Source organism: Sapajus apella, unplaced genomic scaffold (genome assembly GCF_009761245.1).
Source record: "Sapajus apella isolate SASKATOON/1434 unplaced genomic scaffold, GSC_monkey_1.0 scaffold23, whole genome shotgun sequence".
Classification (NCBI taxonomy): Eukaryota; Metazoa; Chordata; class Mammalia; order Primates; family Cebidae; genus Sapajus; species Sapajus apella.
In genome coordinates, this window is record NW_022436963.1 from 386,007 (window position 1) to 407,734 (window position 21,728).

Here is a 21,728-nt window from a genome sequence, read left to right on the forward strand (position 1 = left end):
TGCCTCACACCTGTAATCCCAGCACTTTGGGAGGCTGAGACGGGTGGATCATTTGAGGTCAGAAGTTCAAGACCAGCCTGGCAAACATGGTGAAACCCTGTCTCTACTAAAAATACAAAAATTAGCCAGGCATGGTGGTGTGAGCCTGTAGTCCTAGCTATTCAGGAAGCTGAGGCATGAGAATTGCTTGAACCTGGGAGGCAGAGGTTACAGTAAGCTGAGATTACGCCACCGCACTCCAGCGTAGGTGACAGAGCAAGCCTCTGTCTCATTAAAAAGAAAAAAAAAAATTGATCATCAGCAAAAAGAAAAAAAAAAAACAAAACAAAACAGGAGGCTGAGGCAGGACAGTAGCTTGAACTTGGGAGGTGGAAGTTGTGGTGAGCTGAGATCACATCATTGCACTCCAGCTTGAGAAACAAGAGCAAAACTCCGTCTCAAAAAAAAAATTACATTTGTACAATGAAATATTACTTAGCAATAAAAAGGAATGATCTACTGATACATATAACATGGATAAATCTCAAAAACATTATGCCCAGAAAGAAGCAGACACAAAAACTATATATTACATGATTTCATTTATATTAAATTGTAGAAAAGGAATTTCTACAGTGATAGAAAACATCAATGGTTTCCAGAAATGTGAGTGTAGGGGAGGGCACTGACTGCAAATACAAACAAGGAACTGTATGGGGTGACAGAAATACCACATTGGGGATGGCTACAAAACTCTTCCAATTTGTACAGTTAAACTTAGTAATTTTACTGTATGTAAAATACACTGTGACAAAGCTGACCAAAACAAATGAAGCAACATAAAATGTAGTTTCTGATTCAGCAGGTCTGGTGGGGGGGGTCATAAGAACTTGTATTCCTAACAATTTTAACATTCTCAGATGATGCTGATTGCTGCTGTTGGTCCCAGGACCTCACTTTGAGAAGCCTTGGTCTAGTGAGAGACATTGACAAAAGGGGCCTAAAATAAGATGCGTATCATCTTAATTAATGTCCATTCTGTACCACCACCTACCTATCTTGAAGACAGTAGTCTATCTTCAAGAGCACAGATAATGAAGAAAACACAATGACTTCTCACGTCTCCTGACACACTTCTTTTTTTTTTTTTTTTTTTTTTTGAGACGGAGTTTCGCTCTTGTTACCCAGGCTGGAGTGCAATGGCGTGGTCTCAGCTCACCGCAACCTCCGCCTCCTGGGTTCAGGCAATTCTCCTGCCTCAGCCTCCTGAGTAGCTGGGATTACAGGCACACGCCACCATGCCCAGCTAATTTTTTGTATTTTTAGTAGAGACGGGGTTTCACCATGTTGACCAGGATGGTCTCGATCTCCTGACCTCGTGATCCACCCGCCTCGGCCTCCCAAAGTGCTGGGATTACAGGCTTGAGCCACCGCACCCGGCCCTGACACACTTCTTGAAAACCCAGTATGAGACAGGCCTAGAATCTTTAGGATAAATTGGAGATCATCTGAATATTAAACACCTTAGGTTCAGAAGCAAATGTGGCCAGTTAATACCTCCAATTTCTAAAACTCAGCCCTGCATTTCCATACCAGGATATCTGCTCTGAAACACAGTTCACACTACTGGCCTTTGCTCATATTGTTTTCTTGCTCTGAAGGACCATTTCCTGATCCCAAACATTGAAATTGCATTGTTTTTTTTTTTGAGGCCGAGTTTCACTCTTGTTGCCCTGGTTGAAGTGCAATGGTGCAATCTCAGCTCACCGCAACCTCCGCTTCCCAGTTTTAAGTGAGTCTCCTGCCTCAGTATCTCGAGTAGCTGGGATTACAGGCATGCACCGCCACACCTGGCTAATTTTCTACTTTTAGTAGAGATGGGGGTTTCTCCACGTTGGTCAAGCTGGTCTCGAACTCCCAACCTCAGGTGATCTACCTGCCTCGGCCTCCCAAAGTGTTGGGATTACAGGTGTGAGCCACTGTGCCCAGCTGTATTTGTTTAAGGCCATCTCAAATGGCATTTCCTCAATGAAACCATATGTATTACTTCCTTTTGTATGTTCTCACTGTTATTCATACACTCCTTCATTATAGTGTTTATCTGGTCCTACCTATCTTAATAAAGCTTATAGAATACACCAATTTCTAATTAATAGTAAGGGCTCCTAGAAAACAAATACGTTTGGAGAAGTGACTCAGAGTAGACATCATATTTTTGTTAGTCCTTTATCTCTTACAGGGGAGCTCTCTTCTCCCCTTTTATGGTAGGTCTGATTAGTCCTTGTGGTTCTAGTGAGACCAACTCCACCCACAGGACCCAGGCCTGACCAATATGAGTCATTCCTCCTCCTAGTCTCAATACTGGGTTCTAGGATAAGCATATCACCCAACCTAAACCAACCATATATCTTCTCAGCGCTTTTGAGCCAGAAACATAGGCAGATTAGCTTATGCCTGGAAAAGTCCAATACCATTTATGTTAAATTAAAAATACAAACACAGTGGACAAAGAAAATTAATACACAGTACTCATTACAATGATTTAGCCCACTGTTTAGTAATCCTTACTATATCCAAAAATAACATGAGAAAAAGGCACAAAGGAAATAACCAGACATCTTACAAATTTGATTAATCACTGAACACTGTGAACTCTGATTTGTGTTATATTAGCCAAAAGGGTGCCTTTGCATCAAATATTGAAAGTTAGAGGGCACAACTCTTTAACTTTCCCCAAGTTTTAACAGCAACAGATGAAGCTTACTTAGGGTCAAAAGAAAATGACATTCAAAGAACAAACACTAGAGGCCAAGGGAAGGTGAATGGAAGCAAGAGATCTGCATGTATCAGTAAGACAGACATCAATAGGCTTCAGAGGATTATTATGTAGTCCTCTGAAGTATGATCTATTACCCGGTTATAAGAGCTCCCAACAGTGGGAGAACATGGAAGTTTTTCTTGTTTTGTTTTGTTCTTTTGAGATGGAGTCTCACTCTGTCACCTAGGCTGGAGTGTAGTGGTACGACCTCAGCTCACTGCAACCTCCACCTCCTGGGTTCAAGTGATTCTCCTGCCTCAGCCTCCCGAGTAGCTAGGATTACAGGCATGCACCACCACACCTGGCTAATTTTTGTATTTTTAGTAGAGACAGAGTTTCACCATGTTGGCCAGGCTGGTCTTGAACTTCTGCCTCAGCCTCCCAAACTGTTGGGATTAAGACATGAGCCACTGCATCCACAAGAAGTCTTTGAGATAAATGATGTACTAGTTCTTTAGGGGTGACTTCCAGGAAAGGAGCTGTGTAAAGCCCTCACTCACCTGAGTGATTATGCGTTCTCCATCCTTATAGATCTTCTCTCCTATTACATCCACAATCTTCATTCGTTCTGACAACTGAAACAACAGACAAATTCACAAATAAAAGGAAAAGACCTTAAGTGAAAGTCACAATAGCTATGCAACACAGAAATCGGGTTAGAATAATATGATTTGAAAACCTAACAACAGAATAGTTTTAAAAGCTTTTTCTAATCCCCATGAACAGATTCTTATTCAAGCCACTTTACCTCCAATGATTTAAGGAGGGGCACAGACTCAATAAATGATTCAAACATCTTCCTCTTCTTTGCATTATTTTTCACTATGATTCTTCTAAAAGTCACCCGGTCCTACAAGAAAGAATATGAAAATTCTAGTAAATGCCTGTATACGGGAACATCTATGGCTTAATTAACTAGCCCAAGCAAATATTAGAGGAATATGTAAGCTACTGTGTTAATTAAGTGTTTAATGATACTTCAATCTTGAGTCATCACTGGAAGAAAAAGACCTTATAGCCTCAGCCCGCCAGATGCCCACATGCGGATACTTGCTGTCTAGCACTCAACAGGTGCCACCTATGGGTCATAAATAAAACACAAAACAGAAAACACCTAAACATTTTGTGAGCTCACTGTCACTGTTCAATGTCAAAAAAGACACCTCTAGTGAGCTAAGATCATGCTACTGGACTCCAGCCTGGGTGACGGAGTGAGACCCCATCTCAAAAAAAAAAAAAAAAAAAAAAAAAAAGACACCTCACCAAAAGAGAGAATAAAACAATTATTTAATCCTTAAAATCCAGAATTAATTAATTAATTATTATTATTTTTTGAGACAGAGTCTCGCTCTGTTGCCAGGCTGGAGTGCAGTGGTGGGATCTCAGCTCACTGCAACCTCTGCCTCCCGGGTTCAAGCAATTCTGCCTCAGCCTCCCGGGTAGCTGGGACTATAGGCACACACCACCATGCCCAGCTAATTTTTTTTGTATTTTTAGTAGAGATAGGGTTTTACCATGTTGGCCAGGATGGTCTCAATCTCTTGACCTCGTGATCTGCCCGCCTTGGCCTCCCAAAGTGCTGGGATTACAGGTATGAGTCACTACACCCAGCTGGTTCTAACCCTTTCTATGCATGCTTTTAACACTTCCCAGAACTCTCTTTTCATGTGGTACAAGGCCAGTTCCTATGGCTGTGGAGAATATTAAAGAAAAGCACCAGACATCCACACAGCCTCTGAGGAGCATCCAATCAAGCAGTGAAGAAGAAATTCCCATAGGCAGTAAGTGCTCAAAGGCAAGCACTCAGAGGCAAGAACTTACCCCTGAAGTTCAAAAGAGAAAGAGTGCTACTCTCTCTTGTGACTGCAGGAAGTTCCCAGGAAAGCTTCTATTGACTTTTAATACAGCAAGAGTGAGCAGAAGCAGAGACTAAGTATAGGGACCATAATGGCAGCTGCCCACTATAAAAGCAGAAATGTGGGATCCAATTTGAGAAACTCAGTGACAACACCAAGTCCTCCCTACTTTGGCCTCAGAAGGCATTTCCAAGGCCTTTGGAAGCCCAAGTAAGAAGCTCCTCTCAGGCTAGAGAGGAGCTTCTGAGTTACTTTCCTGGAGGTGGTAATGAAGCTTTGGAAGAGGCTGGGCTTGCAAAGCAAGTAAACAAACAGGAGAAAAGTAGAGGCCAAAAGGACATCTTGATAGGTCACTGACCTCACTTAAGAAGGTAAGGAAAAGACTGCCAAAGGCAAGGAAGTAGAAAGAACAGGGGTCTTAGGAAAAGAAGTCTCAGGAAAAGAGGGGTGATGAGTAGCACCATGGCCCTGGGGAGCTTGTGCCGCCATTCTGTGACCACCTTGTACCAGGCACTAAGGGAGTCACTTCTCTTATACCCATCTATTTAATCCTCATACCCCAGCCACAAAAGCAGGTGGTTTTATACCTCAATATGTATTTTTCAATTTCCATTAAGACTTTCTCTTTATCTTTGAGATTATCCAAGAATGTGTTATTTGGGCTGGGTGCAGTGGCTCTTGCCTATAATCCCAGCACTTTGGGAGGCAGAGGCAGGCAGATCACGTGAGGTCAGGAGTTCAAGACCAGCCTGGCCAACATGGTGAAACTCTGTCTCCACTAAAACTATAAAAATTGTCTGGGCGTGGTGGCATAGGTTTGTAATCCCAGCTATTCAGGAGTCTGAGGCAGGAGAATCACTTGAACTCAGGAGGCAGAGGTTGCAGTGAGCCGAGATCATCTCCAAAAAAACAATGTGTTATTTGGCTGGGCACAGTGGCTTATACCAGTAATCCCAGCACTTTGGGAGGCCAAGTTAGGAGCACTGCTTGAGCTCAGAAGTTCAAGACCAGCCTGGGCAATATAGTAAGACTCTGTCTCTACAAAAAAAAAAAAAAAAAAAAAAAAAAAGTCAGTTGTGGTGGTGTACACCTGTAGTCCCAGCTACCTGGGAGGCTGACGTGGGAGGACTGCTTGAGCTTAGGAGGTCAAGGCTGCAGTTAGCTGTGCTCAGTGCCAAAAAGAATGTACTTAATTTCTAAGTGTCTGGAGATCTTTGTTATTCATTTTTAGTTTCTTTCTTTCAATTGTAGTTAGAGAACACATCTGATTTCAATTCTTTTTTTAAAATTTTCATTATTTTGGCTGGGCGCAATGGCTCATGCCTGTAATCCCAGCATTTTGGGAGGCCGAGGTGGGTGGATCACGAGGTCAAGAGATCAAGACCTTCCTGGCCAACATGGTGAAACCCCGTCTCTACTAAAAATACAAAAATTAGCCAGGCATGGTGGCACACACCTGGGGTCCCAGCTACTCAGGAGGCTGAGGCAGAAGAATCACTTGAACCCAGGAGGCGGAGAATAAAGTGAGCTGAGATTGTGCCACTGCACTCCAGCCTGGCGACAGAGCAAGACTCCGTCTCAAAACAATTTTTTTTCATTATTTCTTAAAATTTCAAATAGAGATGTGGTCTCACTACGCTGCCCAGGATAGTCTCAAATTCCTGGACTCAATCCTCTCACCTCAACCTCCCAAGGTGGTTGGATAACAGGCTTGAATCACTGTGGTTGGCCTGATTTCAATTCTTTTACATTTTTGAAAGTTTTATTTCATATTCCAGGATATGGCTTATTTGGGTGAATGTTCTATAGGCTTGAAAAAAATGTTCATTCTGTTGTTGCTGTGTGCAGTATTCTATAAATTTCAGATAGTTTTCGTTTATTAATGGCGTTAAGTTCTTCTATATCCTAGCTGACACTAGCTGATTTTCTGTCTAGTCATTCATTCTTTTGATTGAGACGGAGTTTCACTCTTGTTGAATGTACCTATTGGCAGATCTCGATTTCAGGGTTTTCCAGCACCACATCTGGGATATATGGGAACCTGGAAACTCACTGTCATGTCTTCCCTCAAGCGCCAATATCCCTAGATAGTCTGCCTTCTTCTTTCTACCTTTTTTTAAATTTTGAGACAGAGTCTTGCTATTCCCCAGACTGGAGTGCAGTGGTGCGATCTTGGCTCATTACCACCTCTGCCTCCTGGGCTCAAGTGATTCTCCTGCCTCAGCCTCCCGAGTAGCTGGGATTACAGATGCCTGCCACCATGCCTGGTTAATTTTTGTATTTTTAGTAGAGATGGGGTTTCACCATGTTGGTCAGGCTGGTCTCCAACTCCTGGCTTCAGGTGATCCACCTGCCTAGGCCTCCCAAACTGCTGGGATTACAGGCGTGAGCCACTGTGCCTGGCCATGTGTGTGCTGCTTTTTTCAAGTTATAAATGAGAAGAGCATGGAATAGGGCTACTCCATCTTGGTCTGAACCAGTAGTTGGCACCACGGCTTATTATTTTATTTTACATATTTTTGAGATGGAGTCTCACTCTGTCACACAGGCTGGAGTGCAGTGGTGCAATCTTGGCTCACTGCAATTTTCGCCTCCCAGGTGCAAGTGATTCTGCTGTCTCAGCCTCTTGAGTAGCTGAGATTACAGGCGTGCACCACCACACCTGGCTAATTTTTGTATTTTAGTAGAGATGGGATTTCACTGTGTTGGTCAGGCTGGTCTTAAACTGCTGACCTCAAGTGATCTACCTACCTCAGCCTCCCGAAGTGCTGGGATTACAGGTGTGAGACACTGCACCCAGCCTATTTTGTTGTTTTTTGAGGCAGAGCCTTGCTCTATAGCCCAGACTGGAGGGTAGTGGCACGACCACTGCAACCTCCACCTTCTAGGTTGAAGTGATTCTAGTGCCTCAGCCTCCCAAGGAGCTGGGATTAAAGGTCTGCGCCACTATGTCCCGCAAATTTTTTTTATTTTTAGTAGAGATGGGGTTTCATTATGTTGACCAGCTTGCCTGAACTCCTGGCATAAAGTGATCCACTCGCCTTGGCCTCCCATAGTGCTAGGAATACAGGCATGAGCCACCACATCCAGCCATAGATGTCAACATTTTAAAAGTGAAATTTGGAATCTGTATAAGAGGATGATTATTTTGTTTAAGAAGGAAAAGAGTTCTATATTTTGAATATATAACTTGGTGCTGAAGGAAACAAGGTGGATCATGTATAATAGAAGATAGGGATCACAGTAGTATTATGCCTAAGACATTCTGGGCAAGTTCTCTTTCCAGAATATGGCCATCAGCCTTTCTAGTGATCTAAGTCTATTGGATATTGGCTTGGACCAATGAGCAAGTGGATGGCTGAACATACAGCACAGATGGTCCTGGGATACCTAGAAATGGAAAACGCTTTTGGCAGAGCTTTTAGTGACACTTGCTTTTTCTAGGCTGTGTCTTGTATTAAGAGTTATTCCCTCTCTCCACTTGTCTGATAAAATCAAAAACAAACAAAAAATAATATGAGCTGTATACTACTATAAGGTCATAAGACCCAGTCTTGTCCCCATAACTTGGAGTAATGATTTGTTGACAAATCCTTTTAGAGAAATGGAAAAATGAATTTGTACAAGATCTTCCACAATATCTTTCAGATAACTGGCTATAAAATATAGTGTGTAAATCAAGAGCCCAAGGACAGAGACCCAGAAGGGCAATTAATACTGTGCCTTACAAGGGGAAAAATGTCTCTCACTTACCAGTCCCCAAAGGGAGCCTTCTGAGGTAGCAACAATGGTAGCAGCTCTCGGGGTGTTGTACATCAGAGCTAGTTCTCCAAAACTGCCATGGTTGTCATACTGACCAACAGAGCGGGTTTGATTATCTTTTGTTACTAAAATGTCATAAGTTCCCCTAGAAGAATGACAAAAAATTATTTCATTAGTTACTTCTGATAATAAATGTAAAAACTGGCAGGTACATATAATAGAAAATGTTGTTTTAAGAGATTTCCAATGGAACTTTGCTAGTATATAGAAATATAACATATTTTTGTATTTTGACTTGTGTCCTATAACCTTGCTAAACTCACTTATTAATTCTAGTAGCCTTTTTTTGTGGCATTCTTGGAATATTCTACATAGAGATCATGTCACCTGAAACAAAGACAGCTTTAATGCTTCCTTTCCAATCTATATGCCCCTTTCTTTTTTCCCCCCATCTTTAACTTAAAAAAAAATTTTTTTTTTTTGAGACAGGGTCTTGTTCTGACACCTAGGCTGGAGTGCAGTGGCACGATCATGGCTCACTGTAGCCTCCACCTCCTGGCCCCAAGCAATCCTCTCACCTGGGCATCCTGAGTAGTTATGACCACAGAGGTGTGCCACCACATCTAACTTTATTTTTATTTTTGTAGAGATGGGGATGGTCTCACTATGTTGCCCAAACTGGTCTGGAACTCCTGGGCTCAAGCAATCCTCCTCTCTCAGCCTCTCAAAGTACTGGGATTAAAGGCATAAGCCACCATGCCCAGCCTAAATTTTTTTAATACATATATTTTACATATTTATGGAGTACATGTGAGTGTCTGTTCCATGCACAGAATGGGTAATGATTAAGCCAGGGTATTTGGGGTATCCATCACCTTGGATATATGTCATTTCTATGTGTCGCTATCATTTCAGGTCCTCTCTTCTATTAATAGTTACTTTGAAATATGCAAAATATTGCCACCAAGTATAGTCACCTTATCATGCTATAAAACATTAGAACTTTCCAGGTGAAGTGGCTCACACCTGTAATCTCAGCACTTTAGGAAGCTGAACTGGGAGAATTGCTTAAGCCCAGGAGTTTGAGATACACCTGGCCAACATATGGAGACTTGTCTCCACAAAAAGGAAAATTAAAGATAAGAAAGACACATTAAAACATATTTCTTCTAACTATGTGTTTGTAGCCATTAGCCAGCTTCTCTTCATCTACTCACCACCCTTCTCAATTTCTGGTATAAAATCACTATTCTCTAGGTCTATCATATCAGTGTTTTAGCACTCACATGTGAGTGAGAACATGTGGTATTTGTCTTCCTGTGCCTAGCTTATTTAACTTAATGTAGCAACCTCCATGTTGCTACAAATGACATGACTTCCTTCTTTTTTATGGTCAAATAGTACTTCATCGTGGATCTATGCCACATTTTCTTTCTTCCTTCCTTTATTCCTTGCCTCCCTCCCTCCCTCTCTTCCTTACTGAATTGACTATAACCTTCAGTACAATATTAAGTGAAAGTGGTGAAAGCAAACATCCTTGCCTTATTCTGAGTTGTAAGGAAAAACAATCTTTCACCATGCTGTAGGTTTTTAAAAAATGCCTTTAGTCTGGTTGGGGAAAGTTATTTTTGTTGCTAATTTGCTGAGCATTTTCATCACAAAAAGATGTTGAGTTTTGTCAAATATTTTGCTGTAGGTATTGAAACAAGTACATGGGTTTTCTTTCATAGTCTGTACAAAATTAGGATACAACTGATTAAAATAAAGAAAGCAAATGATACAATTATTTAACTATTAACTGGCAATAATTGCTAAAAAAAAAAAATTCAGAACTGACAAGCATTTGCAGAAATAGGGACTCTCAACATACCACTGAAGGAAACATAAACTTTTCAAAGTTTCTGAAAGATAATTAAACATATAGCAAACATCTTAAAAAGACCCTTTGATACAGCAATTCCATTTCTAGTCATCCCAAAAGAGATAATCAAAGACACTACGAAAGATTTAATTGCAGGGATTTCACCAGGTAATATTTATAATAGTAAAAACTATAAGTAATTTAATCCGCTAATAATAGGAGATGGGTCAAATACTTGTTTCCATCCATATTATGGAGTCACTAAAAGTAATGACAGAATATGGCTGGGTACAGTGGCTCACGGCTGTAGTAATCCCAGCACTTTGGGAGGCTAAAGCGGGCAGGTAACCTGAGATGAGGAGTTCAAGACCAACCTGGAGAACATGGTGAAACCCTGTTTCTACTAAAAACACAAAGATTAGCTGGGCGTGGTGGCACCTGCCTGTAATCCCAGCTACTTGAGAGGCTAAGACAGGAGAATCACTTGAACCTGGGAGGCGGAAGTTGCAGTGAGCCAAGCTTGAGCACTGTACTCTAGCCTGGGTAGCAGAGTGAGACTCTGTCTCAAAAAAAAAAAATAATAATAATATTGATAATAAGGACAAAATACTACTGTAACTCCATAACATGCTTAAAATAGACTTAAAAAATTAAATCACACAATGTATGATTTAATGTAAAAAAAAATTATGTAAAGATAACTCCATTAGTTGACTCCATTTTTGATGTTTGATCATTGATAGCTTTCAAACTCTTTCTCCTCTGTCCTATATCTGGGCAAGCTGTAAGAAAGCCTGGGCGCTCCCTCCTTTGGTGCTGATGGGGAGTTCAACCAACACAAATGCCAGCCCATGTGTAAGAGTACCCTCACCTAACCCTACCTTCTAACCATCATAAAATCCCAGGCCAATCATACCTTGCCTTTTATCTAAAGTCATTTTGGATCTGTCTGGGAGCCTCCCCTGCTCTCTCTAAAAAGGTTCAACATGTAAGTAATAAACCTTTTCATACCCTTTTAGTGTATATATAAGGTCATCAGTCTTGATATCTCAACCACATTTTGGGTGAGGTGTCCAATCTCAACAGTAAAGCACAGAAATATGGACTGGTAATTAGATTATGCCTAAATTAATTTTATCCTGTTCTTATATTTTTATATTCTAAATTTCCTACAAAGAACTTCCATCTGTCTAAAAAATCACTACACATCACGTATTAAAAGAAAAGCAGAGAATGTGCCACTAACCTTGCTCTCAGGGAGCTTACCACTCAGTAGGAAAGCTGACCTGTAGTAGGCCTTTATAGACAAGGCAAAATTAATAAGGTCATTAATAGGAAACATGGAATTCAGTGCTTCTAGTGTTTCCTCCAGGAGACACTAGCATTTAACTTTGGGAGTGACAAGAACTCATTTCAGGCAGCAACATTGCAGAGGAACTATCCAGACTTCTCATTCAGGTCCTCCTCTAAGTAATGAGGCATATTTTTATCATTGTTGTTACCACCACATTATGTAATCATTATCTATTTAAAGGTCCATCTCTCCAACTTGACCACTGAACTTTTTGAGGCCAGAACTGTACCTTTTTATTTGAATGATAATCTTTCTTTTCTTTTTTTTTTTTGAGACAGAGTCTTACTCTGTCACCCAGGCTGGAGGGCAGTGGCTTGATCTCAGCTCACTGCAACCTCCACCTCCCAGGTTCAAGCAATTCTCCTGCCTCAGCCTCTCAAGGAGCTGGGACTACAGGTGCAAGCCACCACACCCAGCTAATTCTTATATTTTTTAGTAGAGATGGGGTTTCACTATATTGGACAGGCTGGGCTCGAACTCCTGACCTTGTGATCCGCCTGCCTTGGCCTCCCAAAGTGCTGGGATTACAGATGTGAGCCACTGTGGTCAGTCCTTTCCTATTTGTTAATCACCACATTCTTTTTTCTTTTATTCTGAGACAGGGTCTCACTTTGTCCCCCAGGCTAGAGTGCAGTGTTACAATCACTGCCCACTGCAGACTCAACCTCTTGGGTTCAAGTGATCCTCCCACCTCAGCCTTCCAATTAGCTGGAACTACAGGCATGCACCACCATGCCCAGCTAATTTCTTTTTCTCTCCCCTCCATTCCCCCTACCTTTTTGAAAAAAAAAATACTACAACATTTTATTTATTTATTTATTTATTTATTTATTTATTTATATTTTTTATAGACTTGGGGTTTCACCGTGTTGGTCAGGCTGGTCTCGAACTCATAACCTCATGATCCGCCTGCCTCGGCCTCCCAAAGTGCTGGGATTACACACATGGGCCACTGCGCCTGACACCCATCTAATTTTTAAAAAAATGTTTTGTTTTTGCTTTTTTTTTTTTTAGAGACAGAGTTTCGCTCTTGTTGCCCAGGCTGGAGTGCAAAGGTGTGATCTTGGCTCACTGTATCCAGCCTTGACAATAACTTAATAAAGCAAAGGTAGTAGAACACTAACCTGGGAAACCTGTATTTATGATAATTTTTTTTTCAAGTCTCCCAAGTAGCTGGGATTACAGGTGTGTGCTACCACGCCCAGCTAATTTTTGTATTTTTAGTAGATACAGGGTTTCACCATATTGGCCAGGCTGGTCACAAACTCCTGATCTCAGGTGATCCACAAGTGTTGAGATTACAGGTGTGAGCCACCACACCTGGCCTAAAGGAACTTTCTACTCTAGATGATGGCTCTTCAAATAAGAGTTGTGCTGAGGACTCAGGACAGCATTGGTAGAGAGGGTCAAGCTGTGGACTCTCACAGGCTTTGGGAAGATTGTTCACCTGGCCCTAAGCCTCTCTGGGCTGAATACAGAATAGGATAAAGCATCTGCCCTGAATCACGAATCCAATTAAGTGTGGCCACACAACTGTAAAGCTCCATCTCCTACCGTTCTATGACATAAAAGTTGTCTCCATCATCTCCTTGGTCGATGACATGCTCATCAGCTTTGACTATCCTTTCAAACATGGCATCAAGAACTTGAGAAAGCTGTTCCTGCAGGGTATGCACAGAAGAAAAAATAGTTTTTACATTTGCTGAAAAAAAGCAGTGACCATAATTATCTCAATTTGTGACTATATAACAGAAGTCCCCACATTCAAGCAGAAACCTAAAGGCTGTCTAAAACAAATGCTTTCTTGGGACCATTCAGCTTTTTACCTCCATGTACTTCAGCAGAGAGAAAACTGGCAAGTTTTCTGAGGCAGTATTGTTTTGAATAAGCTTTCCACAATTTACGCAGAAATATTATCTAAATCATGGTCCATGTTTTCCCAGCCACATCCACATGACTGTCACCTGCCTGATGGCTGCATTATGCCATGTGTAAAGCCTATGCTGCCACACCTTCCTACAGGTGTTGACCTTAACAGGATCATCAGATCTAAAGGGCTGTTATGGCCTTAGAGGTTATCTTTTGGAACAGCACAACTGCCTTTGACTAGCCAAACATGTCACTTAACCTCGTTGAGCTTCAGTATCTTTTTCTTCTTTTTTCCTGGAGACAGAGTCTCACTCTGTTGCCTAGTCTGGAGTTCAGTGGTGCAATCTCAGCTCACTGCAACCTCTACCTCCTGGGTTCATGCGATTCTCCTGCCTCAGCCTCTCAAATAGCTGGGACTACAGGCATGCGCCACGACACTTGGCTAATTTTTGTATTTTTAGTAGAGGAGACAGGGTTTCGCCATGTTGGCCAGGCTGGTCTCAATCTCCTGAACTCAGGTGATCCACCCGCCTTGGCCTCCCAAAGTGCTGGGATTATAGGCGTGAGCTACCATGCCCAGCAAACTTCAGTTTCTTCATATATAAAAAGGGTATAACAAAGATTCTACCTCATCAATTTTTATGACCCAAAGAGAAAAACCTAAGGAAAGTATTTATGAAACAACAGATACTCAACAAATGAGATCTATTATAAGACAGCTAATATTGCTTCATTTACATAAAACACACACAATTACTTACTAATATTGCCTGCCATAACCAGACATCAACTATATGGATAAGTATAATGAAAAGAAAACAATATTATTAAATTCTAACAAAACAATGGTCTCAGCCTGGGGCCAGCATCCCTGTCAGACAGGGAGATAAGTGATTATTAGGGGTTCACTAAAGAATACCAGATTCAATTTAAAAAAGATTTTCTCTTTGAAGGAATGTAGACTGAACACCTGGAAAGAGAATAATTTTATGACTGCATAATTCCACGTGATTTTATGTTCTATCAGAGTGACTGTGCTACCAAGATGATTGAGTATCACCAAAAAGTATATTTAGTTCCATGTGCGTTGAATACTGTATAAGCTGACAAACACTAAAAAGGATGGCTTACAACTGACATACTACCCACTTTCACTGGAATGTGAGCCCAGTGTTGCCAGAAATCTATTTACATTCTGGCGATAAATTTAAATTTTCATGTACAATACGGACCAAACACAGACATCTGTACCTAGCCTGTGGGTTGCCTGCTGGAAGCCTCTTGTTTTGAGTAACTTTTCTTCTTCCAGTCTGGACTCTTCAAACACATGTGTAAAGAGATATACAATCAGATAGGTGGAAGGGGAGCATTTCTAGGTTAGAGGAGACTAAAATAACAACATGACAACCAAATGAAATACAGTAAGTCCTCACTTGTGGTTGACAGGTTCTTGAAAAATGTGAATTTAAGCAAAACAATGTCCTCAAATATAACAGTTATGTTATAACAATGATGAGGGGAAAAAAGGTTTCATTATAGGTTGCTTTGCTTAAAGTTGCAGTTTCCAAGACTACCAACCACGTTAAAGTGAGTACTTATTGTATGTGATTCAGGATGTTAGGTGAGGACGTACTGTATGTGATTTAGGATTTAAAAACAAAACCAAAAGCTATACAGAACTTTACTGGGAAAACTGAGGAAATCTGAGTATGGACTGTTGTTAGTTGATTTTATATTTTACCAATGTTAAATTTCTTGGATTTATTAAATGACATCGTATTAACATAGGAAAATATTCTTTATAAATTTTTTTTTGAGACAGAATCTCACTTTGTCGCCCAGGCTGAAGTGCAGTGGCGCGATCTTGGTCCACTGCAACCTCCACCTCCCAGGTTCAAGTGATTCTCCTGCTTCAGCCTCCCAAGTAGCTGGGACTTCAGGTGTGTGCCACCACGTCCAGCTAATTTCCATATTTTTAGTAGAGATAGGGTTTCGCCATGATGGCCAAGCTGGTCACAAACTCCTGACCTCAAGTAATCTGCCTGCCTCGGCCTCCCAAAGTGCTGGGATTACAGGTGTGAGCCACTGCGCCAGACCGAAAAATATTCTTGTTCCTGGAAAACACATCCTAAATATTTAGTAGTGAAGAGTCATGATGTCATAAATGATTCAAAACAAAAGAAAAACACTTTATACCTACTCCCCATTTCTTTCTCTCTTTACATAAACTTACACACAAGAGAAAAAGCAAATGTGGTAAAATGCTAAAATGTTCACAACTGGAGAGTCTAGGTAAAGGGTGTCTGGGTATTCATGGTATTATTCTTGTGAATTTTCTGTAAATTTGAAATTTAAAAATAGAAATTTGGAAAATAAATTTTAAATTTGAAACAAATACACTAATCAGAATGGCTAAAACTAAAAATACTGACGATATAAAATGTTAGCAAGGATGTGGAGCAACATGAAATCTCATATGTTGTTGACAGGAATGCAAAGTGGTAAAACTACTTTGAAAAATATCTGGCAGACTTTTTTTTTTTTTTTTTTTTGAGACAGAGTCTCACTCTCTCACCCAGGCTGGAGTACAATGGTATGATCTCGATCCAATGCAACTTCCACCTACTGAGTTCAAGTGATTCTCCTGCTTCAGCCTCCTGAATAGCTGGGATCACAGGTGTGTGCCACCATGCACAGCTAATTTTTATATTTTTAGTAGAGAGGGAGGCTTCACTATGTTGGCCAGGCTGATCTTGAACTCCTGACCTCAGGTGATCCACTCGCCTTGTTTTCCCAAAGTGCTGGGATTTACAGGCATGAGCCATTGCACCCAGCTGATCTGGCAGATTTGTTTACAAAGTCAAACATATACCTATCTTATGACTCAGCAATTTTCCTCTCAGGTATTTTACTCAAGATAACTTGGGGGAAAGGTTCACAAAAAGATTTATACAAAATGTTGACAGTGTTATTCATAATAGCTAAAAACGAGAAATAGACTAAGTATTCATTAACGGAAGAATGGATAAATTGGTATTTTTGAACAACGAAATACTACTCAGCAATAAAAAGGAATGAACCAACATTGCTGGCAATAAGACATATTTATATCATGAGGCCCTTGATATGATGCTTTCAGACAGACACAAAATAATTTCTGTGGTAGTCTGGCCAAAAATATAACCATATTCCAAAATCATGAGGAAACATCAAACTCAAATGGAGAGACATTCTATAGAATTACTCTTCAAAGTGTCAAGATTATGAAAGACAAGGAAAGACTGAAAACTGCCACAGATTGGAGGTGATTAAGAAGAAATAACAACTAAATGTAACATGAGATTCTGGACTGGATCCTCTACCAGAAAAAAGACATTATTGAGAGAAGTAATTTTTTTTTTTTTTAAGACGGAATTTCACTCTTGTTGCCCAGGCTGGTGTGCAATAGCACTCTCAGTTCATTGAAAACTCTGCCTCCCAGGTTCAAGCGATTCTCCTGCCTCAGACTCTTAAGTAGCTGGGATTACAGGCACCTGCCACCATGCCCAGCTAATTGTTGTATTTTTAGTAGAGACGGAGTTTCACCATGTTGGCGAGGCTGGTCTCGAACTCCTGACCTCAGATGATTCACCCTCCTCAGCCTCCCAAAGTGCTGGGATTACAGGCATGAACCACACCGTGCCCAGCCAAGTTACAACTTTTCAACACTAAAATGGTATTCTCCAACACTAAGAAAACTGACTATTAGATTGACATAGAAGCTTCCCTTACAACAACTATAATGGTATAAAATTTACAAGAGGTTTTATTAACTCCTTTGACTGATGCATTTAAGCTCATATCTGACCAGCCAGATTCCCAGGGAGGGCTGTGGAAATGTCTTCAGAAGCCTTTTTTGTAGGAGCTTGGTAATAGAGGAAATGTAATCCCAGCTTTCCTGTCTCTGCACATTCTGGGACTCCTCAATAGGCCTAGCAACTCAGCCATTCATGTGGTTTTAAATTTTTTTAATTTTTAATTTTTAACTTTTTTGAGATAGAATCTCACTCTGTCACCAAGGCTGGAGTGCAGTGGTGCAACCTCACCTCATTGCAACCTCTACCTCCCCAGTTCAAACGATTCTTCTACCTCAGCCTCCCAAGTAGCTGGAACTACAGGCACATGCCACTACACCTGCCTAATTTTTGTATTTTTAGTAGAGATGGAGTTTCACCATGTTGACCAGACTGGTCCTGAACTCCTGATCTCAAGTGATCTGTCTGCCTCAGCTTCCCGAAGTGCTGGGATTACAGGCGTGAGCCACTGTGCCTGGCCTCCAGTGTGGCCTTCAAAGTAAAGATGAATAGAGAAGAAACAAAGTAGAAAAGAAACAGGAAATCTGAAGATTCTCTATTACTATGAACTAAATATTTATGTCACCCCAAAATTCCATGTTAAAACCTGACACCCAATGTGATGGTATTAGATGGTAAGGCCTTTGTCAGTGATTAGGTCATGAATGGGACTAGTGCCCCTATAAAAGAGACCCTGAGAGCTCTCTCCCTCCTTCTACCATGTGAGAACACAGAGATGGCTATTTCTGAAACAAGAAGTAGGCTCTTGATCAGACACCAAATCTGATGGCACCTTGAGCTTGATTTCCCAGACTCCAGAACTGTGAGAAATTTCCACTGTTTATAAGCCACCCAGGTTACAGTATTTTGTTATAGTAGCCCAAATGTACTAGGACAGCTATCAGGATGTAGCCCTGGTTCTTTATTTCTACCACCAAGATAGGGAGGACAGGCCCAGGTCATAGATCCTATGCTAAGCACTGCAGAAACACACCATTCTCAAGAAGCACTTATCACACACTGTGGTAAGCCAGTGCGGTAACTATTATTAATGAAGGGAACTACATACCAGCATCTTCAGAAAAATCAATCTCTTTGTAGGACAAATTCAGACCCTAAGCCAGGGTCATGCAAATCTGAGCATTTCCTTGCAACATGACCAAGCTTCATGGTCTTCAAATGAGAAAGCGCCAAAGCGGCTCAGAAAAATACAGGAGTCCTCCCCTTATCCATGGGGAGTATGTTCCAAGGGGATATGTAGATGTCTGAAACCACAGATAGTGTTGAACCCTATTGCTGTCAACTGGAACGCATTTCTGTTCATATCTTCCATCAACAAACGTAATGCCTTTCCATCTTAACCAAGTACTTACCACGCACTGAGGCTGTAACTTGTGCAGTTTGAGGTGAGACAGCAAAACTAGCCTAAATTTCTTTTTCCTCCTTCACAGTTTCACAAATAAAAAGATTCTTATTCTTTTTTCTTTTCTTTTTTTTTTTGAGACAGAGTCTCACTCTGTCACCTAGGCTGGAATGCAATGGTATGATCTTAGCTCACTGCAACCTCTGCCTCCTGGATTCAAGCAATTCTCCTTCCTCAGCCTCCTGAGTAGCTGGGATTACAGGCGCATGCTACCACACCTGGCTAAATTTTTGTATTTTTAGTAGAGATGGAAATTCACCATGTTGGCCAGGCTGGTCTTGAACTCCTGATCTCAGGGAGTCCACCCGCCTCAGCCTCTCAGAGTGCTAGGGTTACAGGCGTGAGCCACCACGCCCAGCCAGAAGATTCATTATCATAGATTTCTGCAATCTCAGTATACAATTTGTTTCTTTCTTTCCTTAAATTTCTCTCATCTTTTCACTTAAAGAAAGCATTTTATGGCTTCTATTTGGCATATCTGAATTACCAGCATCGCTTCTCTTGTGCTTTGGGGCCATCAATAAATAAAATAAGGTTACTTAAATAGGAGTACTGCTAGATGGTGGCTAAATGACTAATGGACAGGTGGCATATATGGCATGGATACACTGGGACAAAGTGATGATTTACGCTCTGGGTGGTAGCAGAGCAGGACAGCATAAGATTCAGAACAGCATGCCCTTTACAACTTTACAAGAATTATTTCTGGAATTTCCTTTTTGAAAATTTTAAGGTGGAGTCTCACTCTGTTACCCAGGCTGGAATGCAGTGGTGCGATCTTGGCTCACTGCAACCTCTGCCCCCTGGAGTGGAACAATTCTCCTGCCTCAGCCTCCTGAGGAGCTAGGATTACAGATGTGTGCAACTATGCCCAGCTAATTTTTGTATTTTTAGTAGAGACGGGGTTTTGCCACGTTGGCCAGGCTGGTCAACAGGGTTTCGCCATGTTGGCCAGGCTGGAACTTCTGACCTCAGGTGATCCACCCACCTCAGCCTCCCAGAGTGCTGGGATTACAGGCATGAGCCACCACCCCCGCTATTTCTGGAATTTTCCATTTAGTATTTTTGGACTTTCATTAACTATGGGCAACTGAAACCCTGGAAAGCAAAACCAAGAATAAGGGGGACTACTGCACTAAAAGGCATCTGAAAAATCATGTCTGGGTTAAAGTAGTCAATGCAATGAAAACATTTGCATGTAAGATGAATCTAAGGTTTTATGCTTAATATGGCTGTGGCTAGAATGCTAAAAATTAAAGTTTAAGTGACAAATAGGAGCAAAGCTAAAAGATCATATAATAAAAATACTTTAGAAATCAATGTTACCTGATCAAGATTTTTGAAAAGGAGAATATCTTTGCAAGCTTCCTGAAGTCTGCATCTCTGTTCATCAGTTTTAGGATGAATCACCTGCCAACCCAAATAAAACCATGGAAATTATTTTACTCCATTTTAAAATAACCACTTAAAGACTGGTATATTTCTTTCTACAAAGAGTGGGGAAAATACAGAGTATGCTGTCATTTTAATTTTACATAAATATCAAGCTGTATGCTGAAGGTGCAGGGACAACGTAATATAGGGGTGAAGAGCACTGACCCTGGAGCCAACTCCTAAGTGGCTGGCAGCAAGTCAGCTGTCCCTTGGGAGCCTCAGGATCTTCATCCATAAAGCAGAGGGTTATAAATTTGTGTTTAAACAAATATTGAGCATCTACTCAAAAAAAAAGGTACATCATTTAATCTGATCAGAAATAACAGACGTTAAAAGTGTTGGCTGGACTTGGTGGCTCACACCTGCAATTCCAGCACTTTGGAAAGCTGAGGCGGGCAGATCACAAGGTCAGGAGACCAAGACTATTCTGGCCAACATGGTGAAACCCTGTCTCTACTAAAAATACAAAAATTATCTGGGCGTGGTGACACTTGCCTGCAATCCCAGCTACTTGGGAGGTTGAGGCAGGAGAATCGCTTGAACCAGGGAGTAGGAGGTTGCAGTAAGCCAAAATTGCACCACTGCACTCCAGCCTGGTAACAGAGCGAGACTCCGTCACCAAAAAAAAAGTGTTAAGTATTTTAAATTTGTGATATTAAATTAGGAAATAACTGTTTTATAGTCATCAAGAATTTTATAACTAGAATTTAAAAATTTACATGATTTTTACATTCACAAAAATGGTAGCATTTATTAGAATACTTCAGAAATCTTTCACACGTTACTCATTTTAAGGGTAACTTGACTTAAAGGTAAAATGATAGATCGTTAAAGGTTTTTTTTGTTTTTGTTTTTTTTGGGACAGAGTTTTGCTCTGTTGCCCAGGCTGGAGTGCAGTGGTGCAATCTTGGCTCACTGCAACCTCCACCTCCCAGGTTCAAGTGATTGCCCTGCCTTAGCCTCCTGAGTAGGTAGGATTATAGGTACACACCATCACACCAGGCTAATTTTTGTGTTTTTAGTAGAGATGGGGTTTCATCATGTTGGTCAGGCTGGTCTCAAACTCCTGACCTTGTAATCCACCTGTCTCCACCTCCAAAAGTGCTGGGATTCCAGGCGTGAGCCACCATGCCCGGCTCACTAAAGTTTTTTTTATAACATCAATCGTTTTTTTGTTTTTTGAGACAGAGTTTCACTCTGTCGCCCAGGCTGGAGTGCAGTGGTGAGATCTCAGCTCACCACAACCTCTGTCTCCCAGGTTCAAGCGATTCTCCTGCCTTGGCTTTCCGACTAGCTGGGATTACCAGTGCCCGCCACCACACCCGGCTAATTTTTCTATTTTTAGTAGAGACGAGGTTTCACTATGTTGGCCAGATTGGTCTGGAACTCCTGACCTCAGGTGATCTACCCACCTCGGCCTCCCAAAGTGCTGGAATTACAGGCATGAGCCACTACACCCAGACTATAACATCAATCTTTTAAAAATGATAGTTCATATATTCTCTCATAAAAGTAATTTATGTCAATTTTACAAAAGTT

The 21,728-nt window shown here is 41.2% G+C and overlaps 1 protein-coding gene across 2 annotated transcripts in view; it reads right to left on the bottom strand.

Moving 5' to 3' along the window:
- The window catches only part of PRKAR2A (protein kinase cAMP-dependent type II regulatory subunit alpha), a 95,096-nt gene that overhangs the window by 15,366 nt on the left and 58,002 nt on the right, over window positions 1-21,728 (bottom strand). For both annotated transcript variants that reach the window (XM_032289760.1, XM_032289759.1), the window contains exons 4-8: window positions 20,082-20,165; window positions 13,185-13,291; window positions 8,407-8,560; window positions 3,546-3,647; window positions 3,298-3,372 (exon numbers count right to left, since the gene is read on the bottom strand). In XM_032289760.1, coding sequence (XP_032145651.1) covers window positions 3,298-3,372; window positions 3,546-3,647; window positions 8,407-8,560; window positions 13,185-13,291; window positions 20,082-20,165 — 522 coding nt within the window. The remainder of the gene's footprint in view (window positions 1-3,297; window positions 3,373-3,545; window positions 3,648-8,406; window positions 8,561-13,184; window positions 13,292-20,081; window positions 20,166-21,728) is intronic.